General features: G+C 36.5%; 2 protein-coding genes and 32 non-coding genes across 36 annotated transcripts in view; 1 reads left to right on the top strand and 33 right to left on the bottom strand.

Moving 5' to 3' along the window:
- Window positions 1-2,798, top strand: part of ak5 (adenylate kinase 5) — a 103,083-nt gene extending 100,285 nt beyond the window's left edge. The window contains exon 14 of the mRNA XM_032564968.1: window positions 1,281-2,798. Coding sequence (XP_032420859.1) covers window positions 1,281-1,355 — 75 coding nt within the window. The 3' untranslated portion in view covers window positions 1,356-2,798. The remainder of the gene's footprint in view (window positions 1-1,280) is intronic.
- A 1,090-nt stretch (window positions 2,799-3,888) lies between these two features.
- Window positions 3,889-3,975, bottom strand: trnar-ccu (transfer RNA arginine (anticodon CCU)). Its single transcript is given in 2 exon segments — window positions 3,889-3,924; window positions 3,939-3,975. It is a non-coding gene; the product is annotated as a tRNA-Arg (tRNA).
- A 105-nt stretch (window positions 3,976-4,080) lies between these two features.
- trnar-ccu (transfer RNA arginine (anticodon CCU)) lies at window positions 4,081-4,167 on the bottom strand. The gene is given in 2 exon segments: window positions 4,081-4,116; window positions 4,131-4,167. It is a non-coding gene; the product is annotated as a tRNA-Arg (tRNA).
- A 337-nt stretch (window positions 4,168-4,504) lies between these two features.
- On the bottom strand, window positions 4,505-4,591 carry trnar-ccu (transfer RNA arginine (anticodon CCU)). Its single transcript is given in 2 exon segments — window positions 4,505-4,540; window positions 4,555-4,591. It is a non-coding gene; the product is annotated as a tRNA-Arg (tRNA).
- A 105-nt stretch (window positions 4,592-4,696) lies between these two features.
- On the bottom strand, window positions 4,697-4,783 carry trnar-ccu (transfer RNA arginine (anticodon CCU)). The gene is given in 2 exon segments: window positions 4,697-4,732; window positions 4,747-4,783. It is a non-coding gene; the product is annotated as a tRNA-Arg (tRNA).
- Window positions 4,784-5,118: 335 nt separating this feature from the next.
- On the bottom strand, window positions 5,119-5,205 carry trnar-ccu (transfer RNA arginine (anticodon CCU)). Its single transcript is given in 2 exon segments — window positions 5,119-5,154; window positions 5,169-5,205. It is a non-coding gene; the product is annotated as a tRNA-Arg (tRNA).
- Window positions 5,206-5,331: 126 nt separating this feature from the next.
- On the bottom strand, window positions 5,332-5,418 carry trnar-ccu (transfer RNA arginine (anticodon CCU)). The gene is given in 2 exon segments: window positions 5,332-5,367; window positions 5,382-5,418. It is a non-coding gene; the product is annotated as a tRNA-Arg (tRNA).
- Window positions 5,419-5,965: 547 nt separating this feature from the next.
- On the bottom strand, window positions 5,966-6,052 carry trnar-ucu (transfer RNA arginine (anticodon UCU)). The gene is given in 2 exon segments: window positions 5,966-6,001; window positions 6,016-6,052. It is a non-coding gene; the product is annotated as a tRNA-Arg (tRNA).
- Window positions 6,053-6,181: 129 nt separating this feature from the next.
- Window positions 6,182-6,268, bottom strand: trnar-ccu (transfer RNA arginine (anticodon CCU)). The gene is given in 2 exon segments: window positions 6,182-6,217; window positions 6,232-6,268. It is a non-coding gene; the product is annotated as a tRNA-Arg (tRNA).
- Window positions 6,269-6,393: 125 nt separating this feature from the next.
- trnar-ucu (transfer RNA arginine (anticodon UCU)) lies at window positions 6,394-6,480 on the bottom strand. The gene is given in 2 exon segments: window positions 6,394-6,429; window positions 6,444-6,480. It is a non-coding gene; the product is annotated as a tRNA-Arg (tRNA).
- Window positions 6,481-6,585: 105 nt separating this feature from the next.
- On the bottom strand, window positions 6,586-6,672 carry trnar-ccu (transfer RNA arginine (anticodon CCU)). Its single transcript is given in 2 exon segments — window positions 6,586-6,621; window positions 6,636-6,672. It is a non-coding gene; the product is annotated as a tRNA-Arg (tRNA).
- A 529-nt stretch (window positions 6,673-7,201) lies between these two features.
- On the bottom strand, window positions 7,202-7,288 carry trnar-ccu (transfer RNA arginine (anticodon CCU)). The gene is given in 2 exon segments: window positions 7,202-7,237; window positions 7,252-7,288. It is a non-coding gene; the product is annotated as a tRNA-Arg (tRNA).
- A 335-nt stretch (window positions 7,289-7,623) lies between these two features.
- Window positions 7,624-7,710, bottom strand: trnar-ccu (transfer RNA arginine (anticodon CCU)). Its single transcript is given in 2 exon segments — window positions 7,624-7,659; window positions 7,674-7,710. It is a non-coding gene; the product is annotated as a tRNA-Arg (tRNA).
- Window positions 7,711-7,836: 126 nt separating this feature from the next.
- Window positions 7,837-7,923, bottom strand: trnar-ccu (transfer RNA arginine (anticodon CCU)). The gene is given in 2 exon segments: window positions 7,837-7,872; window positions 7,887-7,923. It is a non-coding gene; the product is annotated as a tRNA-Arg (tRNA).
- Window positions 7,924-8,470: 547 nt separating this feature from the next.
- On the bottom strand, window positions 8,471-8,557 carry trnar-ucu (transfer RNA arginine (anticodon UCU)). Its single transcript is given in 2 exon segments — window positions 8,471-8,506; window positions 8,521-8,557. It is a non-coding gene; the product is annotated as a tRNA-Arg (tRNA).
- Window positions 8,558-8,686: 129 nt separating this feature from the next.
- trnar-ccu (transfer RNA arginine (anticodon CCU)) lies at window positions 8,687-8,773 on the bottom strand. Its single transcript is given in 2 exon segments — window positions 8,687-8,722; window positions 8,737-8,773. It is a non-coding gene; the product is annotated as a tRNA-Arg (tRNA).
- A 125-nt stretch (window positions 8,774-8,898) lies between these two features.
- On the bottom strand, window positions 8,899-8,985 carry trnar-ucu (transfer RNA arginine (anticodon UCU)). Its single transcript is given in 2 exon segments — window positions 8,899-8,934; window positions 8,949-8,985. It is a non-coding gene; the product is annotated as a tRNA-Arg (tRNA).
- Window positions 8,986-9,109: 124 nt separating this feature from the next.
- trnar-ucu (transfer RNA arginine (anticodon UCU)) lies at window positions 9,110-9,196 on the bottom strand. Its single transcript is given in 2 exon segments — window positions 9,110-9,145; window positions 9,160-9,196. It is a non-coding gene; the product is annotated as a tRNA-Arg (tRNA).
- Window positions 9,197-9,305: 109 nt separating this feature from the next.
- trnar-ucu (transfer RNA arginine (anticodon UCU)) lies at window positions 9,306-9,392 on the bottom strand. Its single transcript is given in 2 exon segments — window positions 9,306-9,341; window positions 9,356-9,392. It is a non-coding gene; the product is annotated as a tRNA-Arg (tRNA).
- A 123-nt stretch (window positions 9,393-9,515) lies between these two features.
- trnar-ccu (transfer RNA arginine (anticodon CCU)) lies at window positions 9,516-9,602 on the bottom strand. The gene is given in 2 exon segments: window positions 9,516-9,551; window positions 9,566-9,602. It is a non-coding gene; the product is annotated as a tRNA-Arg (tRNA).
- A 124-nt stretch (window positions 9,603-9,726) lies between these two features.
- trnar-ucu (transfer RNA arginine (anticodon UCU)) lies at window positions 9,727-9,813 on the bottom strand. The gene is given in 2 exon segments: window positions 9,727-9,762; window positions 9,777-9,813. It is a non-coding gene; the product is annotated as a tRNA-Arg (tRNA).
- Window positions 9,814-9,937: 124 nt separating this feature from the next.
- trnar-ccu (transfer RNA arginine (anticodon CCU)) lies at window positions 9,938-10,024 on the bottom strand. Its single transcript is given in 2 exon segments — window positions 9,938-9,973; window positions 9,988-10,024. It is a non-coding gene; the product is annotated as a tRNA-Arg (tRNA).
- Window positions 10,025-10,149: 125 nt separating this feature from the next.
- trnar-ucu (transfer RNA arginine (anticodon UCU)) lies at window positions 10,150-10,236 on the bottom strand. The gene is given in 2 exon segments: window positions 10,150-10,185; window positions 10,200-10,236. It is a non-coding gene; the product is annotated as a tRNA-Arg (tRNA).
- A 126-nt stretch (window positions 10,237-10,362) lies between these two features.
- Window positions 10,363-10,449, bottom strand: trnar-ccu (transfer RNA arginine (anticodon CCU)). Its single transcript is given in 2 exon segments — window positions 10,363-10,398; window positions 10,413-10,449. It is a non-coding gene; the product is annotated as a tRNA-Arg (tRNA).
- Window positions 10,450-10,573: 124 nt separating this feature from the next.
- Window positions 10,574-10,660, bottom strand: trnar-ccu (transfer RNA arginine (anticodon CCU)). The gene is given in 2 exon segments: window positions 10,574-10,609; window positions 10,624-10,660. It is a non-coding gene; the product is annotated as a tRNA-Arg (tRNA).
- Window positions 10,661-10,784: 124 nt separating this feature from the next.
- trnar-ucu (transfer RNA arginine (anticodon UCU)) lies at window positions 10,785-10,871 on the bottom strand. Its single transcript is given in 2 exon segments — window positions 10,785-10,820; window positions 10,835-10,871. It is a non-coding gene; the product is annotated as a tRNA-Arg (tRNA).
- Window positions 10,872-10,995: 124 nt separating this feature from the next.
- On the bottom strand, window positions 10,996-11,082 carry trnar-ccu (transfer RNA arginine (anticodon CCU)). The gene is given in 2 exon segments: window positions 10,996-11,031; window positions 11,046-11,082. It is a non-coding gene; the product is annotated as a tRNA-Arg (tRNA).
- A 126-nt stretch (window positions 11,083-11,208) lies between these two features.
- trnar-ccu (transfer RNA arginine (anticodon CCU)) lies at window positions 11,209-11,295 on the bottom strand. The gene is given in 2 exon segments: window positions 11,209-11,244; window positions 11,259-11,295. It is a non-coding gene; the product is annotated as a tRNA-Arg (tRNA).
- A 105-nt stretch (window positions 11,296-11,400) lies between these two features.
- Window positions 11,401-11,487, bottom strand: trnar-ccu (transfer RNA arginine (anticodon CCU)). Its single transcript is given in 2 exon segments — window positions 11,401-11,436; window positions 11,451-11,487. It is a non-coding gene; the product is annotated as a tRNA-Arg (tRNA).
- A 124-nt stretch (window positions 11,488-11,611) lies between these two features.
- trnar-ucu (transfer RNA arginine (anticodon UCU)) lies at window positions 11,612-11,698 on the bottom strand. The gene is given in 2 exon segments: window positions 11,612-11,647; window positions 11,662-11,698. It is a non-coding gene; the product is annotated as a tRNA-Arg (tRNA).
- A 124-nt stretch (window positions 11,699-11,822) lies between these two features.
- trnar-ucu (transfer RNA arginine (anticodon UCU)) lies at window positions 11,823-11,909 on the bottom strand. Its single transcript is given in 2 exon segments — window positions 11,823-11,858; window positions 11,873-11,909. It is a non-coding gene; the product is annotated as a tRNA-Arg (tRNA).
- A 109-nt stretch (window positions 11,910-12,018) lies between these two features.
- trnar-ucu (transfer RNA arginine (anticodon UCU)) lies at window positions 12,019-12,105 on the bottom strand. The gene is given in 2 exon segments: window positions 12,019-12,054; window positions 12,069-12,105. It is a non-coding gene; the product is annotated as a tRNA-Arg (tRNA).
- Window positions 12,106-12,439: 334 nt separating this feature from the next.
- trnar-ccu (transfer RNA arginine (anticodon CCU)) lies at window positions 12,440-12,526 on the bottom strand. The gene is given in 2 exon segments: window positions 12,440-12,475; window positions 12,490-12,526. It is a non-coding gene; the product is annotated as a tRNA-Arg (tRNA).
- Window positions 12,527-14,215: 1,689 nt separating this feature from the next.
- The window catches only part of zzz3 (zinc finger, ZZ-type containing 3), a 30,594-nt gene continuing 19,314 nt past the window's right edge, over window positions 14,216-25,495 (bottom strand). For all 3 annotated transcript variants that reach the window (XM_032564951.1, XM_032564949.1, XM_032564950.1), the window contains 6 exons: window positions 23,610-23,711; window positions 23,274-23,369; window positions 20,787-20,936; window positions 18,394-18,528; window positions 16,790-16,890; window positions 14,216-15,544 (listed from right to left, as the gene is read on the bottom strand). In XM_032564951.1, the coding sequence (XP_032420842.1) occupies window positions 15,400-15,544; window positions 16,790-16,890; window positions 18,394-18,528; window positions 20,787-20,936; window positions 23,274-23,369; window positions 23,610-23,711 (729 nt within the window). In that variant the 3' untranslated portion in view covers window positions 14,216-15,399. The remainder of the gene's footprint in view (window positions 15,545-16,789; window positions 16,891-18,393; window positions 18,529-20,786; window positions 20,937-23,273; window positions 23,370-23,609; window positions 23,712-25,495) is intronic.

Below are 25,495 nucleotides of genomic sequence, written 5' to 3'. Positions count from 1 at the left end.
TTCTTTCTTTTTGCTTGTTTGTCGAAGAATGGCGTCTGACCACTGCCTTCACTGTGACCATCGTAAAACTGAAATATACATCGAATTAGCAATGTTAGCTAATTCAATGTATTAGCTAACATTGCAAACTAGCCATGTTTACTGCAAGCTAACCAATACTTACGAACAAATCTCGTCCAAAACAACAACGTATCAAGGTGATGTCAGTTTAATTTAGGAACTCTTCGGTATTACGTTCCGCCATCTTGGATCTCTGTTTACCTTTTTCAGCGTAACCAAACGATGTATGAAAACATCCACCAGGGGGAGTTCTAATGTGGTTTACAAAAAAAAAACGTGATCCAATTTAACATGTAAAAGGCAGAATAAACATATAATTACGCAATTTCACGTTTTGAAAATAAAATTGGCAATTTTGGAAAAACAAAAAACTCTGTTATGGTAGGAAGTGTTCGTGTCACTGGAGTCACATGATCAACAACCGGATGTTGACACTGGCGTAAACCACGAAGAAGAAGAAAAACACAGGAAGTAGTAGGAGCATGATTTTAATGATTTATCTTAAACAAACTTATTCACGTGTGATTTTTATTGCTTTTTTAATTTAATTTAAGCACCACAATTTCAGAATTGTGTCTCTTCGACATTAGTGGAATATTGACAACATTTTATGCACATTTGAAACTGAAACGCAGCTAGCACCATGTGGAAAATGTAGAAACGCCCACTTTAGTCTGCAAAGAACCTCCTCTCCATCAAACAGTTTAATGGCTGAAAAAAAGTTGGGGAGACAGAGGACACTGATACAAGAGGTGTGGGAGTCCCTACTGCATCAAATTAATACAAAATAAACAAAGCTGGCTCTTTTAGGAGAAATATTTTAAGTAGTCTGATGTGTTCCTCTTCTGACACACCTGCTAATTACCTAATTTTTAATTCAGATATGTTGAAGCAGACACACCACATTTCCCATGTCTTTCTTGCTCTTGCATTTTCCATAGGAGATATAGGAATAATTACGGAAGAGGATTAGGGCCACCGAGAAAAAAATAATAATTCTGAGATTAAAGTCAGAATTCTGACTTTAATCTCAGAATTATTTTTTTTCTTTTTTCGGTGGCCCTAATCTTCTTCCGTGGAATAATAGAAAGTTGGCGACTGCAAGATAAAACAAACAAATAAAAAATAAAATAAACAGCTTCTAGTCCAGGCTGGGCTATGAGCCCTCTGTAGAAATGCTAAATAGTTTCTGAAAGTCTTTTGTTTGTCTCTGTCTGCAGATTGACGCCGAGCGGTCGCCACCTGAGGTTTTTGTCCAGCTCTGCCAAGCCATAGAGTCTTCTGCCACCTTCTGATTTCCACCGTTTACACCAGGCGTGTCCATTGTCCAGGACTGATATTGTGTGGCCACCAGTCACAATTCGAAAAGTACACAAGTTTTGATGCAGATGGAGACCTTTTGTTTTAAATCAGGGTAAAATTATTACAAACAAGTTAAAATCTTCTTGTATGGAAAATGTTTGATGCAATACAACGTATTCATCTTTTTATTACCATGCTTTCTGTATTCTCTTTAATTTTATAGTAAATAAGAACAAATCTATTTAATAATTTTTATTTAAAATTTGCTTTTAATGTATTACACCTGGTTAAAGTTTGATCCCAAACCTGACCTAAATCCTATTTTTATAACTGAGACTTCTTTGCCCCCAAACAAGCCATTATAAGGCAAATCTTTTTTAACTTGTGGGTATACAATGATTTACACACCCTATTCTTTAAAAATGTATACTTTATTTGTTTTTTACTGCAAAAATACAAAATATGGCCAAATATTTCGTGTCTAGTTTCTTGTGCAGATATCTTAGAACATTTTTGAGTTTTGTCTCAAATAAGACAAAACTCACTTTCATGTAACTTCTCGGAGATGTAGCTTGTTTTAAGTAAATAATTTATTAATATCAATGGAAAAAGTACTAATTCCACTGGCAGACTATGTCACTTATAAGACATTTTTCCTATGTTATATGTGAAATAATCACAATTAAGAAATTACTGACCAAAACAACCTCCTATATTTTGTTGAAAAGTTACTTATTAGTTAGTTTTGTCTTATTTCAAGTGTGAAATATTTGCATAAGAAACTAGTAAGATTTTGTATTTTTGTAGTGTTTTAATTATTGTGTGCTTAATTTATTATTTTAGAAATTGCATATTTGTTTAGCCCACAAGTAAATCTGTCTTTACAATTTTGACCCATTTGACAAAAAGTTTGGACACTCCTGGTTTACACCCTGATGTTCAGCCGATTGAAGACCTTCTTCTTCTTCTCTCTCCTCCACCTCACTCACACCTGCACCAGCTTAATGAACTTTTGTGGTATGCATGCCTCACCTGCAATCAGTTGCTCCCTCCTCTTCATTTTGCTTCTCCCACTTCCTGTTCCTCACATCAACTTCAGTATAATGCTGCCAACTGCCGGACCGAGGCTCATAACTGTACAGAAAAAACCGCGACCCCTGCTGCCACTGGGTGCACGCTGATCGTTTCCACCAGAGATTGGGGACGTCGGTGTGTGTTCATTCTTGTGCTCAGCACTTTGCTTTGTATCGTAACAAGCATGCAGATCTAACAGTTAAAGCTTAAAACTGCCTTTTGTGCATTAAATAAAAAAGCAGCGGAGTATTAAAAGTATTAGGATTACTGCATTTGTGTGTTTTACAAGCTCCATATACGGGTTCTTGTTTGAGTCTGGTAATCTGACATTCTAATAAAGCCTGTGCATTTGTTAAATCGAGTATTTCATAGTGTTGTTTGTTGTGTCGCTCACCCAGTGATCCGGCAGCGCCATCTGCTGGAGCAAAAAAAGCAACACATGGTGTCAATGTCAGAAAGTTCCCTGCAACTCACAGTAGAGACATGAATACGACTCACAGCGATACATGTAAACAGTATAAACAATAAAATAAAAAAGGAAGAACATTATATAATTAATGTCATAATACTCCTAAGGAAATACCACATACACAAATCTAAAATCACTCATACGACTCCGTCTTTAATGGCGTTACAAAAAGTCTGAACAGTAAATCGTAAACACCTCTGATTCCATGAAGAAGGATAAAGATTTTAAATATTTCTGCAGTAATACAGTAAAACAACTCATTCATTTTTGACACTTTTTGGCAAATAAGTCATTGTTTACATCATCTAAATTCCTTCTTTATTTAATTCAATATGTTTTTTTACATGATGATTTTTGACATTACATCTATCAGTCTTTAGGTTTTTCACATGACAACTCAATACAAAATCACTAAAAAATCAAAGTCTAGCTAACAACCTAATTAGTCACAAAAAAAACTTCAAATAACATAATGCTATGACTTTCGTAGGACTCAAATCCACAAACTTTTAATCACTTCATCCTGTCTAGGAGTCCAATGCGCTATCCACTGCACCACAGAGCTCTTTCAGAAGTTGGGGGGTCTCATTAAGGCTCCATAGTCTTTGTTTTCACTATAACTATCTTGACAAAAAATAGTATTGCTAGGTGTTACAAATAGTCAAAGACTGCTGGAATATACCTATTTTCTGTATACAATCTCTTAAGTAATTGACAGATATATAATGCATCTTTTAAGTAAACATTTCTTTTTAAGTGAGCGATTTGCAAGGAACCTGTCGGGACTTGAACCCACAACCTTTAAATCACTTTAACCTGTCTTAATGTCCAACGCGCTATCCATTGCGCCACAGAGCCCTTGGTAATGGAAGAGTTGCAATACTACTACAGACTTTTTTTATTAGTTAAGAAGAACAAATAGAATTTCCGGAACACCTGTGCTACAGGTGAAGATTTTAATATGTGAGAATTGCATAATGCAACGACTCTGGTGGGACTTGAACCCACAACCTTTGAATCACTTCATTCTGACTAGGAGTCCAATGCGCTATCCATTGCGCCACAGAGCCCTTGGTAATTGTAGAGTTTCAATACCACTATAGACTTTCTTTAATTTGGTCAGCAGAATAAATTTCCTGAAAATGTGTGCCACAGGTGAGGATTGCATAATGCAACGACTCTGGTGGGACTTGAACCCACAACCTTTGAATCACTTCATTCTGACTAGGAGTCCAATGCGCTATCCATTGCGCCACAGAGCCCTTGGTAATGGTAGAGTTTCAATACCACTATAGACTTTCTTTAATTTGGTCAGCAGAATAAATTTCCTGAAAATGTGTGCCACAGGTGAGGATTTTATTAATATGTGAGAATTGCACAATGCAAACACTCTGGTGGGACTTGAACCCACTACCTTTGAATGACTTCATTCTGACTAGGAGTCGAATGCACTATCCATTGCGCCACAGAGCCCTTGTTAATTGGAGAGTTTCAATACTACTACAGACTTTCTTTTATTAGTTAAGTAGAACAAATAGAATTTCCGGAACACCTGTGCTAGAGGTGAAGATTTTAATATGTGAGAATTGCATAATGCAGCGACTCTGGTGGGACTTGAACCCACAACCTTTGAATCACTTCATTCTGACTAGGAGTCCAATGCGCTATCCATTGCGCCACAGAGCCCTTGGTAATTGTAGAGTTTCAATACCACTATAGACTTTCTTTAATTTGGTCAGCAGAATAAATTTCCTGAAAATGTGTGCCACAGGTGAGGATTGCATAATGCAACGACTCTGGTGGGACTTGAACCCACAACCTTTGAATCACTTCATTCTGACTAGGAGTCCAATGCGCTATCCATTGCGCCACAGAGCCCTTGGTAATGGTAGAGTTTCAATACCACTATAGACTTTCTTTAATTTGGTCAGCAGAATAAATTTCCTGAAAATGTGTGCCACAGGTGAGGATTTTATTAATATGTGAGAATTGCACAATGCAAACACTCTGGTGGGACTTGAACCCACTACCTTTGAATGACTTCATTCTGACTAGGAGTCGAATGCGCTATCCATTGCGCCACAGAGCCCTTGGTAATTGAAGAGTTTCAATACCACTATAAGCTTTCTTTAATTTGGTCAGCAGAATAAACTTCCTGAAAATGTGTGCCACAGGTGAGGATTTTATTAATATGTGAGAATTGCTTAATGCAACGACTCTGGTGGGACTTGAACCCACAACCTTTGAATCACTTCATTCTGACTAGGAGTCCAATGCGCTATCCATTGCGCCACAGAGCCCTTGTTAATTGGAGAGTTTCAATACTACTACAGACTTTCTTTTATTAGTTAAGTAGAACAAATAGAATTTCCGGAACACCTGTGCTAGAGGTGAAGATTTTAATATGTGAGAATTGCATAATGCAGCGACTCTGGTGGGACTTGAACCCACAACCTTTGAATCACTTCATTCTGACTAGGAGTCCAATGCGCTATCCATTGCGCCACAGAGCCCTTGGTCATTATAGAGTTTCAATACCACTATAGACTTTCTTTAATTTGGTCAGCAGAATAAATTTCATGAAAATGTGTGCCACAGGTGAGGATTTTATTAATATGTTAGAATTGCATAATGCTACAACAGTAGTGGGACTCGAACCCACAACCTTTAAATCACTTGAACCTGTCTTGATGTCCAACGCGCTATCCATTGCGCCACAGAGCCCATGGTTTTGATAGAGTTTCAATACTATTACAGACTTTTTTTAATAGTTAAGCAGAACAAATAGAATTTCCGGAACACCTGTGCTACAGGTGAGGATTTTAATATGTGAGTATTGCATAAAGCAACGACTCTGGTGGGACTTGAACCCACAACCTCTGAATGACTTCATTCGGACTAGGAGTCCGTTGCCCTATCCATTGCGCCACACAGCACTTGTTAATGGGAGAGTTTCAATACTACTACAGACTTTCTTTAATTAGGTCAGTGGAAGGAATTTCCGGAAAATGTGTGCGACAGGTGAGGATTTTATTGATATGTTAGAATTGCATAAGTGTATGACTCTAGTGGGACTCGAACCCACAACCTTTGAATCACTTCAACATGTCTAGAAGTCCAATACGCTATCCATTGCGCCACAGAGCCCTTGGTAATGAGAGAGTTTCAATACTACTACAGACTTTCTTTTATTAGTTAAGAAGAAATAATACAATTTCCAGAACACGTGTGCGACAGGTGAGGATTTTATTGATATGTTAGAATTGCGTAATGCAATGAATCTGGTGGGACTGGAACCCACAACCTTTGAATCACTTCATTCTGACTAGGAGTCCAATGCGCTATCCATTGCGCCACAGAGCCCTTGTTAAATGAAGAGTTTCAATACTACTACAGTGTTTCTTTTAGATGTTAAGAAGAAAAGAATTTCCGGAAGACCTGTGCAACAGATGAGGATTTTATTAATATGTTAGATTTGCATAATGCAACGACCCTAGTGGGACTCGAACCCACAACCTTTGAATCACTTCAACCTGTCTAGAAGTCCAATGCACTATCCATTGCGCCACAGAGCCCTTGGTAATTGTAGAGTTTCAATACCACTATAAGCTTTCTTTAATTTGGTCAGCAGAATAAATCTCCTGAAAATGTGTGCCACAGGTGGGGATTGCATAATGCAACGACTCTGGTGGGACTTGAACCCACAACCTTTGAATCACTTCATTCTGACTAGGAGTCCAATGCGCTATCCATTGCGCCACAGAGCCCTTGGTAATGGTAGAGTTTCAATACCACTATAGACTTTCTTTAATTTGGTCAGCAGAATAAATTTCCTGAAAATGTGTGCCACAGGTGAGGATTTTATTAATATGTGAGAATTGCACAATGCAAACACTCTGGTGGGACTTGAACTCACAACCTTTGAATCACTTCATTCTGACTAGGAGTCCAATGCGCTATCCATTGCGCCACAGAGCCCTTGGTAATTGGAGAGTTTCAATACTACTACAGACTTTCTTTTATTAGTTAAGTAGAACAAATAGAATTTCCGGAACACCTGTGCTAGAGGTGAAGATTTTAATATGTGAGAATTGCATAATGCAGCGACTCTGGTGGGACTTGAACCCAAAACCTTTGAATCACTTCATTCTGACTAGGAGTCCAATGCGCCATCCATTGCGCCACAGAGCCCTTGGTAATTGTAGAGTTTCAATACCACTATAGACTTTCTTTAATTTGGTCAGCAGAATAAATTTCCTGAAAATGTGTGCCACAGGTGAGGATTGCATAATGCAACGACTCTGGTGGGACTTGAACCCACAACCTTTGAATCACTTCATTCTGACTAGGAGTCCAATGCGCTATCCATTGCGCCACAGAGCCCTTGGTAATGGTAGAGTTTCAATACCACTATAGACTTTCTTTAATTTGGTCAGCAGAATAAACTTCCTGAAAATGTGTGCCACAGGTGAGGATTTTATTAATATGTGAGAATTGCACAATGCAAACACTCTGGTGGGACTTGAACCCACTACCTTTGAATGACTTCATTCTGACTAGGAGTCGAATGCGCTATCCATTGCGCCACAGAGCCCTTGGTAATTGAAGAGTTTCAATACCACTATAAGCTTTCTTTAATTTGGTCAGCAGAATAAACTTCCTGAAAATGTGTGCCACAGGTGAGGATTTTATTAATATGTGAGAATTGCATAATGCAACGACTCTGGTGGGACTTGAACCCACAACCTTTGAATCACTTCATTCTGACTAGGAGTCCAATGCGCTATCCATTGCGCCACAGAGCCCTTGTTAATTGGAGAGTTTCAATACTACTACAGACTTTCTTTTATTAGTTAAGTAGAACAAATAGAATTTCCGGAACACCTGTGCTAGAGGTGAAGATTTTAATATGTGAGAATTGCATAATGCAGCGACTCTGGTGGGACTTGAACCCACAACCTTTGAATCACTTCATTCTGACTAGGAGTCCAATGCGCCATCCATTGCGCCACAGAGCCCTTGGTCATTATAGAGTTTCAATACCACTATAGACTTTCTTTAATTTGGTCAGCAGAATAAATTTCATGAAAATGTGTGCCACAGGTGAGGATTTTATTAATATGTTAGAATTACATAATGCTACAACAGTAGTGGGACTTGAACCCACAACCTTTAAATCACTTGAACCTGTCTTGATGTCCAACGCGCTATCCATTGCGCCACAGAGCCCTTGGTCCTGATAGAGTTTCAATACTATTACAGACTTTTTTTAATAGTTAAGCAGAACAAATAGAATTTCCGGAACACCTGTGCTACAGGTGAGGATTTTAATATGTGAGTATTGCATAAAGCAACGACTCTGGTGGGACTTGAACCCACAACCTCTGAATGACTTCATTCGGACTAGGAGTCCGATGCCCTATCCATTGCGCCACACAGCACTTGTTAATGGGAGAGTTTCAATACTACTACAGACTTTCTTTAATTAGGTCAGTGGAAGGACTTTCCGGAAAATGTGTGCGACAGGTGAGGATTTTATTGATATGTTAGAATTGCATAAGTGTATGACTCTAGTGGGACTCGAACCCACAACCTTTGAATCACTTCAACATGTCTAGAAGTCCAATACGCTATCCATTGCGCCACAGAGCCCTTGGTAATGAGAGAGTTTCAATACTACTACAGACTTTCTTTTATTAGTTAAGAAGAAATAATACAATTTCCAGAACACCTGTGCGACAGGTGAGGATTTTATTGATATGTTAGAATTGCGTAATGCAATGAATCTGGTGGGACTGGAACCCACAACCTTTGAATCACTTCATTCTGACTAGGAGTCCAATGCGCTATCCATTGCGCCACAGAGCCCTTGTTAAATGAAGAGTTTCAATACTACTACAGAGTTTCTTTTAGTAGTTAAGAAGAAAAGAATTTCCGGAAGACCTGTGCAACAGATGAGGATTTTATTAATATGTTAGATTTGCATAATGCAACGACCCTAGTGGGACTCGAACCCACAACCTTTGAATCACTTCAACCTGTCTAGAAGTCCAATGCGCTATCCATTGCGCCACAGAGCCCTTGGTAATCGTAGAGTTTCAATACCACTATAAGCTTTCTTTAATTTGGTCAGCAGAATAAATCTCCTGAAAATGTGTGCCACAGGTGGGGATTTTATTAATATGTGAGAATTGCATAATGCAATGACTCCAGTGGGACTTGAACCCACAACCTTTGAATCACTTCAACCTGTCTAGAAGTCCAATGCGCTATCCATTGCGCCACAGAGCCCTTGTTAAAGGGAGAGTTTCAAGACCTTAATTAGGTCAGTAGAATGAATTTCCGGAAATGTGTGCGACAGGTGAGGATTTTATTAATATGTTAGAATTGCATAATGGTATGACTCTAGTGGGACTCGAACCCACAACCTTTGAATCACTTCAACCTGTCTAGAAGTCCAATGCGCTATCCATTGCGCCACAGAGCCCTTGGTAATGGGAGAGTTCCGATACTACTACAGACTTTTTTTATTAGTTAAGAAGAACAAATAGAATTTCCATAACACCTGTGCAACAGGTGAGGATTTTAATATGAGAATTGCATAATGCAACGACTTTGGTGGGACTTGAACCCACAACCTTCGAATCACTTCATTCTGACTAGGAGTCCAATGCGCTATCCATTGCGCCACAGAGCCCTTGGTGCTGATAGAGTTTCAATACCACTATAGACTTTCTATAATTTGGTCAGCACAATAAATTTCCTGAAAATGTGTGCCACAGGTGGGGATTTTATTAATATGTGAGAATTGCAAAATGGTATGACTCTAGTGGGACTCGAACCCACAACCTTTGAATCACTTCAACCTGTCTAGAAGTCCAATGCGCTATCCATTGCGCCACAGAGCCCTTGGTAATGGGAGAGTTCCAATACTACTACAGACTTTTTTTTATTAGTTAAGAAGAACAAATAGAATTTCCATAATACATGTGCAACATGTGAGGATTTTAATATGAGAATTGCATAATGCAACGACTCTGGTGGGACTTGAACCCACAACCTTTGAATCACTTCATTCTGACTAGGAGTCCAATGCGCTATCCATTGCGCCACAGAGCCCTTGTTAATGGAAGAGTTTCAATACTACTACAGAGTTTCTTCTAGTAGTTAAGAAGAACAGAATTTCCGGAACACCTGTGCGACAGGTGAGGATTTTATTAATATGTTAGATTTGCATAATGCAACTACCCTAGTGGGACTCGAACCCACAACCTTTGAATCACTTCAACCTGTCTAGAAGTCCAATGCGCTATCCATTGCGCCACAGAGCCCTGGGTAATGAGAGAGTTTCAATACTACTACAGACTTTCTTTTATTAGTTAAGAAGAACAAATAGAATTTCCGGAACACCTGTGAGACAGGTGAGGATTTTAATATGTGAGAATTGCATAATGCAGCGACTCTGGTGGGACTTGAACTCACAACCTTTGAATCACTTCATTCTGACTAGGAGTCCAATGCGCTATCCATTGCGCCACAGAGCCCTTGGTAATTGTAGAGTTTCAATACCACTATAGACTTTCTTTAATTTGGTCAGCAGAATAAATTTCCTGAAAATGTGTGCCACAGGTGAGGATTTTATTAATATGTGAGAATTGCATAATGCAACAACTCTGGTGGGACTTGAACCCACAACCTTTGAATCACTTCATTCTGACTAGGAGTCCAATGCACTATCCATTGCGCCACAGAGCCCTTGGTCATGATAGAATTTCAATACCACTATAGACTTTTTTTAATATGGTCAGCAGAATAAACTTCCTGAAAATGTGTGCGACAGGTTAGGATTTTATTAATATGTTGGAAATGCATAATGCTACGACTCTAGCGGGACTCGAACCCACAACCTTTGAATCACTTCAACCTGTCTAGAAGTCCAATGCGCTATCCATTGCGCCACAGACCCCTTGGTAATGGGAGAGTTCCAATACTACTACAGACTTTTTTTTATTAGTTAAGAAGAACAAATAGAATTTCCGGAACACCTGTGCAACATGTGAGGATTTTAATATGAGAATTGCATAATGCAACGACTCTGGTGGGACTTGAACCCACAACCTTTGAATCACTTCATTCTGACTAGGAGTCCAATGCGCTATCCATTGCGCCACAGAGCCCTTGTTAATGGGAGAGTTTCAATACTACTACAGACTTTCTTTTATTAGTTAAGAAGAACAAATAGAATTTCCGGAACACCTGTGCTACAGGTGAGGATTTTAATATGTGAGAATTGCATAATGCAACGACTCTGGTGGGACTTGAACCCACAACCTTTGAATCACTTCATTCTGCCTAGGAGTCCAATGTGCTATCCATTGCGCCACAGAGCCCTTGATCATGATAGAGTTTCAACACCACTATAGACTTTCTTTAATTTGGTCAGCAGAACAAATTTCCTGAAAATGTGTGCCACAGGTGAGGATTGCATAATGCAACGACTTTGGTGGGACTTGAACCCACAACCTTTGAATCACTTCATTCTGACGAGGAGTCCAATGCGCTATCCATTGCGCCACAGAGCCCTAGGTGGTCATAGAGTTTCAATACCACTATAGACTTTCTATAATTTGGTCAGCAGAATAAATTTCCTGAAAATGTGTGCCACAGGTGGGGATTTTATTAATATGTGAGAATTGCAAAATGGTATGACTCTAGTGGGACTCGAACCCACAACCTTTGAATCACTTCAACCTGTCTAGAAGTCCAATGCGCTATCCATTGCGCCACAGAGCCCTTGGTAATTGTAGAGTTTCAATACCACTATAAGCTTTCTTTAATTTGGTCAGCAGAATAAATCTCCTGAAAATGTGTGCCACAGGTGGGGATTTTATTAATATGTGAGAATTGCATAATGCAATGACTCCAGTGGGACTTGAACCCACAACCTTTGAATCACTTCAACCTGTCTAGAAGTCCAATGCGCTATCCATTGCGCCACAGAGCCCTTGTTAAAGGGAGAGTTTCAAGACCTTAATTAGGTCAGTAGAATGAATTTCCGGAAATGTGTGCGACAGGTGAGGATTTTATTAATATGTTAGAATTGCATAATGGTATGACTCTAGTGGGACTCGAACCCACAACCTTTGAATGACTTCAACCTGTCTAGAAGTCCAATGCGCTATCCATTGCGCCACAGAGCCCTTGGTAATGGGAGAGTTCCAATACAACTACAGACTTTTTTTATTAGTTAAGAAGAACAAATAGAATTTCCATAACACCTGTGCAACAGGTGAGGATTTTAATATGAGAATTGCATAATGCAACGACTCTGGTGGGACTTGAACCCACAACCTTTGAATCACTTCATTCTGACTAGGAGTGCAATGCACTATCCATTGCACCACAGAGCCCTTGGTAATTGAAGAGTTTCAATACCACTATAAGCTTTCTTTAATTTGGTCAGCAGAATAAACTTCCTGAAAATGTGTGCCACAGGTGAGGATTTTATTAATATGTGAGAATTGCATAATGCAACGACTCTGGTGGGACTTGAACCCACAACCTTTGAATCACTTCATTCTGATTAGGAGTCCAATGCGCTATCCATTGCGCCACAGAGCCCTTGGTAATGAGAGAGTTTCAATACCACTATAGACTTTCTTTAATTTGGTCAGCAGAATAAATTTCCTGAAAATGTGTGCCACAGGTGGGGATTTTATTAATATGTGAGAATTGCATAATGCAACGACTCCAGTGGGACTTGAACCCAGAACCTTCGAATGACTTCATTCTGACTAGGAGTCCAATGTGCTATCCATTGCGCCACAGAGCCCTTGGTCATGGGAGAGTTTCAATACCACTACAGACTTTCTCTTATTAGGTTAGTAGAATAAGCAGAATTTATTGACTAAGTATGTGACACTTGAGGATTTTATTAGGATATTACTAGTTGACACTGTGAAATTTTTAAATATTGTTAGATATTGATTTTAAGCTTCAATAAGGCTACTGACTTTTTTCAGGTAGTTGAAACTGGGAAATACTTAGAAGCTTTTCACTATGCCGGGGTTTTGAAGAAACAGAGTCCTGCATTCTTTCCAGATGTCCAACGTTGTATTCATTGCACAACAGATCCCTGTGTGCCAATACTATAATATTCCCTGTATGTGTGATTCACTTTGTTTAAGAAAGGCATAATGCTACAACTCTGGTGGGAATCAATCCCACAACCTTTGAATGTCCTCATCTTGTCTGGAAATCTACCCTAACATGCTTGGTACTACTGCAAAATTTGATAGAAAACAAATTTGTTGTCATTTTAATGTATATTAACATTTTACTAGTTAGTAATTCAAGTCTGTTCAAAAGTACTGACTAATTTCTGTTTGAGAAATCAAACATTGTAATCCATTTCATCCAAGTATCTTCAAAGGGTCATTGTGGATAATGATGCTTTGAGCAGGAAAGAGCTCCAGTAGCAGTCAATGATGCAGCAAATCTAAAGAGGCCTCTGACTTATGACTGTTGCTGTATGCCTGCTATCACATGTTAACAGCTAAATATCCAGATACAGAAATGATATTCTACAGTAACATGTCTTGGATGACACAATCAGATGCAAGCAAGCACTCCTAATCCAACTCATTTGCTTTTGTAAATCTGTCTGGTCTAGATTGAAAGCTGGGCATTTAGGGATTTAATGCTTCCATCTTACGATAAAGCAAAAAATATGTATTAAATTTTTCTGAGAATAAATCAAAACTGAAGTAACAGAGCTGTTACAAGAATAAAATCACTTTGTAAGACTAAAGTTGTAAAAGAACCAAGTCAAAATAATACAATAAAGTCAAAATGAGAATAAATGAATATTTCAAGAATAAAATCAATTTTACAAGAATAACGAGAAAAGTCCAATTTTGTTAAGAATAAAGTCATAGTATGAGAATAAAGTCAATTTTACAAGAATGGCATTTTCGAGACATCACAATATGACATTATAATATTGTGACTTCATACATATATTATTCATGATGTGAATATTATTCATATTATCTATTATACAATATGTCATAAATATCATATAATTAATTAAGAATAAAGTATTTTTGTTTTATTTTTAAATAATTATAGAACAATTAAATATTTTATTCTCATCATTTTACAACTTTATTCTTGTAGTTTTAGGACTTTCTTCTCATAACATCACTTTTTTCTCGTGATTTTATTTATTTATTTTTCTTAGCATGACCCAACGCTCCGTCGTTGATTTCTGTCAATCAAATAATAAAATAAATGCCACAGACATAGAAGCATTTTTCACTTACTTTTATTTCCACGGTTCTCCTCTAGCATTTTTTTTACATTATTAATTTTTTTTTACATAAGAACAGACTGTTATACACAGATACTGAAGCAGGGGGAAAGGTGGTGAGGGAAAGAAGACAAAAAAACCATACAAAATGGCATCTACTCAAGCACAACGAAATCTATGTATATAAAACTCTGTGGGTCGCAGAGGCACCAACCACTACCTCAATTATTCATATTTTAAATAGATTAATAAAAATACAATCTTTTTAAATGGACCTTTTAAAGTGGGTGGTGAAATTAAGAGATCTAGAGGCTTACCGATGGGATTCGATAACAGGGCGATGGAGAAAATGTGGTCAGCTTTCAGGGTTTCTCCATCTGCCCGAAGCGCGAGGGGAAGAAAAAAAAAAGATAAACAAGAAAAAAAAAAAAAAACATCTTTTTTGTCTGTTTTTATTTTTTAATGGCACACAGCAACTAGCGGTGGCTACTTTTCACTTTTTACCATATACTTGAACACTCAACATGATCAACAACGGCACACGATGAGGGAGGAGGAGGCAAAAGAAAAATAAAACACAGCTTTGTGTGGTTTTCAACATCATTCGCCTGCCTTCAAAGAAAAATAATGAAGTCGCTCTCCGTGTTGTAGTGTTTCCTAGTTAGTTTTAGTGAAGAGAGCAAAAGGAAACGGATGAAGGGGTGTGTGTCTGTGTGTGTGTTGGGAAACCCAGTGAGGTCTGCAGAAATGCTCCAAGTTTTCAACCTTTTTTTCTTTTTCTTTTTTTTAAGTATTCTTCATTCTTGGGGAAACCACATGCACACGAAAACAACCCCCAAGTGTCTCCACTAGGTGGCGCTTCGCCAGACCAATCACTCAATTTTCCAGTATGAAAGCAGCATGGAGGAGAAAACTGGAAACGTCAGGGGAGGAGCTCAGGAATGTCGTGTGCCTTCTCGCTTTTGTTTGTTTGTTTTTTAAAAATACAGTTTCTGAATAACCTGGCTGAGACGTTGCTGGGCAACCAGCATCAGAGCCGAGGTCTGCTCTAACTCTAACCCCGCCGCCCCGGCTCAGCGGTAATCTTGGGCTTACAGGATGGAGCCATGCACAGAGTAGCCTGCAGGACTTGTGGCGAGAGAGAGAGAGAGACAACTTGGAGCTAGCGGCGCCTGGGACTCTGTCATCTGTTGGCGGGGAAGTAATTAGGGTCCAGGTAGTTGTAGCCCGCGCTCTGCGGCAGGCAATAGTCCCTGTCCAGAAAGGTGTCTGGCTGATACACCGCTTCCAGGTGGTGGTCAGGTTTATGGGTCTCTGTCTTGAATAAGCTGGAAGACAAAAGATGATAGTATGAATCTAATGCTGCGTTCACACCGAACGCGATTTGAGCTGCTCTTTCACACTGTACTATGTCAAAAGAATCAAACTAATTTAAAAAAACTGTTCCCCTCCTTGCCTGTGGGGGCTTGTTTTCAGTAAATAATTCCTTAGTATTGGTGAAATTGTTCTAGTTCCACTGGCAGATTATTTCACTCCGGACATGGGAAAACGTCTTGTTATAAATTAAATGACTTAAAAAGGTCAAAACTGTCTTGTTTTTATCTTGTTTTGCTGATGTATAGCCCAGGACACTTTTGTAAATGAGATTTTTAATATCAATGAGTTTTTCATTTCCTGGTTAAATAAAAGTTACAACAATTTTTTAAGACATGTTTATTTTTCTGCTTGATTAACACAAGAAAGTTGACTAATTCTTCTACAACTTGTAAATATTTGTCACTTTTCAACAGCAAATCAAAAGAAAATCCAGTAGATCCAAAACAAAGTGACGGGTTGTATTTCTGCAGGATCTTTGAAGCGGTGCTGCATTTAATATAAATACTACCAAAAAAAGTAAGGTAAAATAAATAAAATAAAAATACCAAACAAAAATAACATAAATAGTATAAATTTAAAAATATTCTAAAACAATAAAAGACAAAATTAATTATCTAGAAAAAAATATGTTACAATTAAATAAAAAATCTAAATGCCATAGAATAAATTGATATTGACATATCTTAAAGTGGACAATATTAAGGCTTTTATACAATGCAGTCACATTTCCATATGAGAGTTTTGCTAAACTTAGGGTGAGTGCTCTTTAAATATTTGGACGGTTTGACAGATTATCATTAAATTCTGTGTAAGGAAACAGCATTTTGCAACTGTTCAACTACTTTTTAAAAAAAATAAAACCGTTTGATGACTAAAAAATCTTATTTTTTAAATTTCCTTTTAGTTTGTTTATAGACGTTCTTCAAAAATATAAATAGAATATAAATAAAGAAAATATATTTTCTTATCAACTCAGTTTTTTAAGCTTTTCTTGCAACTCTGTAGTTAATCTGATACACAAAAATGTAACGTTTTCTAAATTGTTAACTGTGTGCTGTCTTTTATGACTTTATATTTTTGTGTTTTTATGATGTAAAGCACTTTGAATTGCCTTGTTGCTGAAATGTGCTATACAAATAAACTGACAAAACCCCCAGAATCCTCTCTGAGGTATATTTAGCTAAAAAGGTTCTCACCAGTCTGAGCAGTTGGAGCAGAAATCGACCGAGTTTTCTGGAGGACAGTCCTGACAGTGCCAACGGACCCCCTGGATGGGGTCCATGCCGCACACGTCGCACTGCACAGCACGAGACAAAAAAGATGCAAAACCATCAGGATGAAACCAACCACAGCTTAACAAAATTCCCCCTAACGTGCGTTACTCACACAAACAGTTTTTCCCTTTTCCCCACAAAAATCCTCCATCTTAAATATGTTGTTTCAATTTATAAAAAATAATAAAAAGAAACAGTTATTTTATAATAAAGGACCAGTTCTTTAAATTTCCATTTACAGTTCTTGATGTAAAATGGAGTTGATTCAACACGATATTTTTAAGTGTGCTAATTTCTAATAAGTGTGCAAAAGTCTCCCTTCTGTGTTTCCTGCTAACAATCCAAGTAATTTTGAAAAGCAGCCATTTTCCGTTGTGTTTTCAGACTAGACTACTCTGCATACGAGTCCATAATCAGTAGTTTATTAAGCGATTAGCTGCGTGATGCACCAGTTTTCCTCCCAATGCAAATCAAAAGCTGTGTATTTGTCGTCGTCTGCCTATTTTGTTAATTATCGAGTTAGCTGCTCCTCCTTTTGCATTATTTATATCATTCTGCCTTAAAAACTCTGTACATAGTGAAACATTTTGGAGTTAAACTAAATTATAAACATTATAAGACTCCATTTTACATCAGTCCCAAAGCAAAGGCGTTCAAGAGACCAAAATTTGTAATCAAAAGTCACAAATTTACCACAAACAGGTTTGGATGTTTCATGTTTCCTCTGCATTACTTCACATATGTCTATGAAAGAACTACTAACTGCAGATGTTAGTAAGCTGAATATTCTGCTCTGCTGCAGAATTTATGCTTGAAAATGTCTCATATAAAAACATAATCTGGATTTTTTTTTTTCCTATTGATCTGCAGCAAGTGCACATATTTTTGGGAGGTTTTCAACATCTGCCTTAAAAGTTAATCACACTCCTTGAAAAATATGTGCTATTTATTAATATAAATAGTCGCCAATGTGAGAAAAATACCTCAGAAATTAATCTCAGAAATGTTCTGGAAAAAAACGGGGAAATTTCTGAGGTTTCAAAAGTTAAAAATGTTCAACTTACGAAAATTTCTTCAGTGTCAAAAGTTGATTTTCCAGTTAAAAAATTTCCACATCTTGTTCTAGAAAATTTCTGAGATTAATGTAAAAATTTCTGAGTTTTTTTTTCTAGAAATATTTCAACTTTCAAAGCTCAGAAACTTTCATATTTTTTTCTAGAAAATTTCTGAGATTGATCTCAAAATTTCTTAGTTTTTTGGCAGAAATTTGCTCCTTTTTTCCCCATCTACAATTGCTCTAATACGCCATCATAAATAAGTCTTCAAACATATCAGATTTTACAACCATGTTTTCTTCCCCCTAATTTTCAACTTATGCAATTTCTGTAGGTTTATTACAAAAAGTCCTAATAAAACTCACGCAGGTTTGTGTTTAAAATGTGACAAAATGTGGAAGAGGGCCAGGCAGTGCCGGCACGCTGTGCAGCATGCAGCAGGAAGTTGTTGTATGTGCAGAAATGCGTCACCTTGTAACCCATGTGCTGCACCCCGGCGTTATCCTCTCGAATCTCCTGGAGTTTCTGTTTTTTCAATCTCTTCAGCTGTAAAAGCTCTTTGTACTCTTGTAGGTTCCTCAGCTCCACAGGAACGCTCTCCTCATCCTGAGATTGTCGATGTAAACAAAACAAAAATAAGAGCTGGGTGGAGTCGGAGCTGGTAAAGCACAAACAAAAGACCTCCAGATGACACAGAAACCGCAGTACGATGGTTATGTTCTCCTCGTTTTTTCTACAGTAAGTATTGACGGCTCTGATTTTTGCTGAACATGAGCAACATAAATAGGAGCAGATATTTTTATTGTTAAGGCAGCAGAGCTGCGTCACGCACAGATTGTCCTTGAGCCAAAGGTAAACAAAGAAAATGTTTACGATGAGAAGATTTGGCCTGAATAAGCATCAAGCAAGTACGAGTATTGGACAAAAGGTTTTTATTTTTTATTTTTGAAAATTACAAGACTAAAGTAAGATAATGTATTTACGTATATAGTACATTTTCAGGAACATAGCAGTTCAAAGTGCTTGTATCTTTTCCACAATATTATGACAATAAGGTCACATTAGTAGAATAAAGACGTAATATTACCAGAAGAAAGTGATTAAATTTATTTTAACGAGGCTTCAATACAGTTAAAATGAAAATATTTAGTATCTTAATAATTTGATGTTGATGTGTTAAAAGATGAACTATTTTCTTATTTGTAAAACTTTTACCAAAGCATAACTTCACAAGATGCTCAACATTTCTAATTTTCCTTTATTATTTTTTATGTACAAGTTCTCATAAAATTACTACTTAATTTTCCTAATATTACGACTTTTGATTATATCATTTCTACTTTGATGATATTATAAGTTTATTCTTGGACTGTAATGACTTTTTTTTGTTAAGACTTTAAGACGTTAAGACTTTATACTTAAAATTACTACTTTATTCTGGTAAAATTATGACTTTAGTCTTGTATTATTGCAACTTTATTTAGATAATTATGAGTTTATAATAACCTAAAAATAAGGTAATTATACAACAAAAAGCTGTATTTTTTTTGGTATTGTTACGACTTTATTCTGATATTATTTATTCTCGTGATATGCTGATTTTTTTCTGTTGTTATGAGTTTATTTTCATTACGTATTGAGTTTATTCTCGTATTATTTCAACTTAATTGTCATACAATTATTCTGGTAATATTACGGCTTTATTATCATAATACTACAACTTTATTCTAATAATATTCCGACTTAATTCTGTTATAATATAACTTTATTCTGGCAATAATATTACTTGCTTCTTGTACAACTTTTTTTCTTGTAATATTACAAATTTATTGTCATTATATTGCATCTTTTTTCAGGTAATGTTATGTCTTTACTCTGATAATATTACGGCTTTCTTCTGGTAGTATTTTGACTTCTTTTATGACTTTTTTCTCGCAATATTTTGACTTTGCTCTTGTAGTTTAATGTTTTTTTCTTCACCTGGCCCTAATACTCTGTTGTAGACAAAATCCAATCTTTATTATTATTCCTTGCCGATCTCTGCTGCCACCATATCTGCCTTTAATATGAAATAATTCCCTTCTTTAACATGGAGATGGGAGAAAACCATCTGTGTTACCAGCAGGCCTTGGGGAACCAGTTTTTCTTAAAGGTTAGAGCCATCAAAGGGCCAGAGGAAATGTCAGAGCTTTGATAACATCGAGCATCAGGAGCCATGTAGTTCAAACAGAGGAGAAACGCAGAGCTGGCTCAGCTTCCCTGCACTGCTCTCGGTTATTGTCAACAGCAAAAAGTCGTGATTGGAAGCAAAATGAGAAAGAATCGAATGTTTCGCTGATTGCAATGGTGTCAAAGTGGAGAAAGAATAAGGAAGTGGAAGAAAATTGATGCAATTTCGCTCAATTTTAAATTGATCTGCAAAAAAAAGAAAGGTTCCAGGGCTCCAAAAGCATGGAAACTGACTTTTTACCCTTTTCTTGGAGGTATTTTTAACATTTTAAAGAGATATTTTCCCCATAATAAAATATGTATTTCTTGAGAAAGTAGGAAAGATCAAAGTGTGTTTGCAGATGACATTTAAAGCTATTTAATTAGTTTCAATCAAATAATCTTAGAGAATTTTGATTCTTTGGGTCACCATTTGATTCAATATCAAATATTGATTTAAATATTAATAAATAGCATACAAGTAATTAATTGGAGTACCTATTAATATTTTATGTATTACTTATTTTTATTGTTTTTTTCCTGCCATATGGTGGTATACGCTACGTACGCCAGTCTACACACATTCATTTTTAAACTAAAATATCGGAATATAAAACGACAGTCAATAACTCCTTAAGAAAGTTGCTCTGACTGACCGAATCATCAGCAGAAGGGTCCTGCACGCTGTGGTAAAACGCCGCGCGCTCGTCCTCATCCTCCATGTAGACTGGAGGCTCGTAGGAGGTCAGGAAGGTGGACGGCCGGTACAGATGCTTGTTTAGGTGATGCTGTCTCTTACTGGAGGCCTGCAGGGAAACCAGAGACGGTTACAAACAAAGGAAAGCTTTCTGAGCCTCAGCAAAACACGCTCGCTTTCACACACTGCAGTGTTTTGCCTTTGACAGGGATCGATAGTGATGAGTCAAAATGAGGGGATAGCAAAATTAAAACACAGAATAATCATCAGGTTTCTGGATGATAAGCAAAGAAATTTCATTTAATTGAATTGAATTTAACTTCCCTTTGGGATTAATAAAGTTTTTTGAATTTGAATTTGAAACCAGCTGGCCAAATGTCCTGGAATTCAGCTTGGGTTGCTAGGTAGCGGGCAGGGCCTCTCTGGGGTTGCTAGGTAACGGTGCAGCACCAGTTACATTCCAGAAGTTCTTGAGTTTTTTGTCATTTTCAAGACACAATATACATTAACTTAATGCCAAAAACGGCTGGGTGTTTTATTTTTAAGCAATTAATTTTTAGAAGCAGCAGAAATGTTGTTATTTTTGTATAATACTTCCCTTTGAGCTTAGAAAACAAGCTGTTGTACAAACAAATCTGGAAATTACAATATTATACAGACCTAACTGAAAGACTGAAAGTAAACCACTCTGTTAAACAAGATTTGGCTTTAATTTCTAATATTTTATTTTACAATTTTATACATAGAAGAACAAACATTTGATTTTTTTTAAATTTACAGTTAAATTTAGCTCAGTAAGACTAACACTCTATATTGCCAGTCAAAGACTCTACAAACCAAAGTTTGCATGTTAAATGTTAATAGTTTATAACAGTTAGCGACAAGAGGGGAAAAAATGGCTCTGGTATCCAAATATGAAGCTTTAAGAAAACCCTTTAATATCTATAACTTTTAAGCTCAAACTTAAATACATATATTTAAGTTATATACTTGTGTTTAAGGTAACCAGTGTGTTTACAAAAGTGAGTAAATTCTTGCGACAGATTTAGTTAGCATGCAGGCAAATGCACTGAGAACACTGCATGCTGTATCCCAAGACAAAATATGATTAAAAAAGTCTTAAATTCCAACTGTTATTGTATAAATTTAAAAAATGTACAGCCTCATCAAGTCGAATAGCTTTATGCACCTTTGAACAGCTATTTCAGTCCAAGACAATTGGATTACATTTCTCTATTGCTCTGCATTTCTTTGTTTTACATCAGAAACGGAATATTTTAAATAAATCCAACAAAAAAGCTCATTTTCAGGAGTATTTGGGGTTTTAAAATCTTATTTAAAAACAGCCATTTCAAGGGAATTTCCTTTTTAAACTGATCTATAATCCCCTACATGTGACAAATAGGCCCATCATCATAGTATGAGACATCCCATATCATGATGCTTACACCACTGTGCTTCACGGAGTTCTGGGGCTTGAATTCATTGTTTGAGGGTTGAAAATTTTGCTTTCATCTGTGCAGAAACTGTTACTCCATTTCTAAGGATGCACTGAAATAACAACATCTGGTATTTATATTATAGTTTAAGGCAGATCACCAATATTTACATAGTCTTGTTATTTAGTTGTGAGCACAACTGCAAGTGGAAAACGGATTATCTTTCATTGGATTAGCTGCTGTATTTCCTCAGATTAATTCAAAGTTGGACCTCCGTTAATGCCCCGGGATTTTCCTCCACAGCAGATTGAACCGATTATAAATTAACTCTCAAAAAAAGCCCTTCAAAGATAAAGAGGGTTTCCATTCAAATAAATGTAATAATTAAAGGCATCCTCTCTATTCATCTGTATTTACTGCATGACTTACTTTGAAAATGTGGGAAAATGTTTTGAAAAAATGTGCTTAAAATTACCACAACACAGAAAAAGTCCAAAATAAAGAGAAATCACAGAATGAGAAAATCTTTCTAGTGCGAAAAAAGTTACGAAAAATGTTAAATGCTGGACAAACATGTTTGCTATCTCCTACTCAGTTTAGTTTTACAGTTTTCTGCTTTGTTTTTCCTATTTACAGACATAATTATAAGTTAGGATTAGTGTGTCAGATAATAAAATAGTTTCATTAGATTGTTTGGACACAGATTGATCAGGTTTTATTGATCTTGTGCCCAAAACCATAAAAATTGCACCCTGAACTGAGAAGGATTCAGTCTTCCTGCATTGTTAGAACATTTATAGCAAATGAAGGCAGCAAAAATGTGCTTACTTGGATAAAAAGAGAAAACACAATAAAAGCAAATGAAAAAAGGAGGAAAGAAACACTGGAAATTAGAAAACAAAGAGTTGGGCTCCCAGCCAGTACAATTGAAAACATTTCTTAGCTTTTATTTGAGTATCAGTGTTACTTTATATAGTTGAAGGGTTTGGCAGATGAGTGGCAGTTACCTTTTTAGTGTACATGCAGAGGTTGGGGGTTCTTCCAGGCACAGGGATACCAGCTTTTGTCAGTTTGATGAAATACTTTTGAACCCTGCTGGCGACCTGGGATGTTTCAGGAGGAAATCTGATTCATTAATCACTTCCAGCAGAGGAACAGCTGCTTGAAATAACGGAGCTCAAACACCTGCAGGTATCAGCAGCTCCGCCTATTAACAAGTTTCACCCTAGGACTTGTTGTCCATTAGAAAAGATAAAAAAACACAAATACTACCAGTGGTAAGGCAGTTACTAACAGTTTTACAATTATTTTGATGTTTTTCTGCTTTCTAACGTGGGTGTCACCTGTTTGGCCGTTCGATTGCCGAGCTCATCAGCGATCTTCTGCCACCTTTTGGACTCCACTTCTTCAGGCGGGAACTTAACAAGAAGCTGCTCCAGTTTTTTCTATGAAAACAAAACATTCAGGTAAATTTGGAGCTGGGAATATTTGGGCACTTGGCAAATTGATTCGATTACAATTCAGAAAGACAAGGTGCGACTCTAAATCGATTAATGATGTAATTGCATCACTAGCTTTGCGGTTTATGATCGGAGGATATATCAGCTTTTTTATTTTCACGTTCCAGTTGAAAACTGTAACATAGCACCCCTTGTTTCAAAAGATTTTCTTCCAACTTCACACATCATGCATAAAGCATGAATCTTTTCCAAGTGATTTATGTTAATGGGGTTATTTGGGTCAGAATTATGAATGTTCGCATCTTGATGCAATGAAAATTTTGATTTTTTTTCTCCCACTCCCAGATAAAACTGTACAATAATCTTTCAAAACATTTTAGTCACCAGGGAAATAGAAGGTTTTATGGATCAGGATATAATAGAAACTTGATCTGGTTTGCATTGAATTTACAAAGTTATTTAAATCTAACTAGAAATTAATCAGAAACACATCAGAGATTTTATTTAACAAAGATTAAGACAAAATGGGAAAAAATTCATCTAATGTTTCTTTTTCTTGTTTTTCTGGGTACTTTTTTCATACCCTGTGGTTTTGCTGTTCAGTTTGATTCTTTTGAGTGAATTTTTATTGTCCAGGCTGATTACCATGTGCAAGTTTTTGTTCCAATTACATTCCAACTATGAAGCGAGGGTGGAAAGCAAAAATCCTATAAGAAGTGTAGGCAGTGCATAGAAATAATTTAAAGAGCTATAAAAAGGTTCCCACAGTGTGAAAGCACTTAACATATTTGGGTGGTGCCTGTTCTGCACAGCTAGACTTAGATTTTACTCCTCCATCATGACAACACATCTCTCTGCCTTTATTCTGTTCAGACAAAGTAAGAGCAGCTGGAATATATTCTGCATTTTTTAGTTGGTTTTATGGATCAGGGTTTGTTTTTGGGTTAAGTTTTGTCTTATAATAAAAAAGCCAAATATACCAAAAAATATGCAAAAATGGCAATAGCGTTTGACCTTTTTAAAAATTTTTCCACATTATAACCACAGGCTTCAATGCACTTCCTAAGGATTTTATGTGATGGACCAAAGCACAGCATAATTATAAAGTAGGACATGATTTTGAAATTTTTGTATTACATTAAAAGGTTTAATGTGTCAGGCAGTAACTAACTTAATTAATCTATCAATTATTCTGATGATTAATTTGATTAAAAAAAAGGTCACATTCTGCAGATTTTTTATTTATGCCTTTTTTAAACAATATTAGAAATACATGAAAAGATGCAAATAAACAAATAATTTAATTACATTTTTAAATAAGAAAAAACGGTAGAAACGGTATTGCCTAAAATGCAATAACATCCCTTTCCTTTGGTGAACGTTTGATTATTTGTAGCAAAAGATTCATCTGCAGATAAAAAAATACCTCCAACATCATGTGAAACATGTGAAAAGTCCAAGTAATTCTGCTTGACTGAACATCAATTCAACGTATGGCTGATCTGCTAATGATTTTATCCAATTAATAAAAAAAAAAGTAGATTTATGTCACTTATAACAAGATATATCATAAGTGAAACAATCTCCCAGTGGAACTACTATCTTTTAATTTATATTCAAGCTCCTATTTCTTGCTGAAAAATTACTTGAAAGTTAGTTTTGTCCTTTTTTATGTGCAGTAAGATGTTTGCTTTTTGCAGAGAAGTAATAATATTCATTACACTGAAACAATCCAAACAAATCATGTTAAGGTAAATGACATTCCTGCT

This window comes from Xiphophorus hellerii, chromosome 6 (assembly GCF_003331165.1).
Source record: "Xiphophorus hellerii strain 12219 chromosome 6, Xiphophorus_hellerii-4.1, whole genome shotgun sequence".
In the NCBI taxonomy this organism is placed as follows: Eukaryota; Metazoa; Chordata; class Actinopteri; order Cyprinodontiformes; family Poeciliidae; genus Xiphophorus; species Xiphophorus hellerii.
Note: the sequence above shows the minus strand (reverse complement) of the source record. Positions and strands in the feature narration are given on the sequence as shown.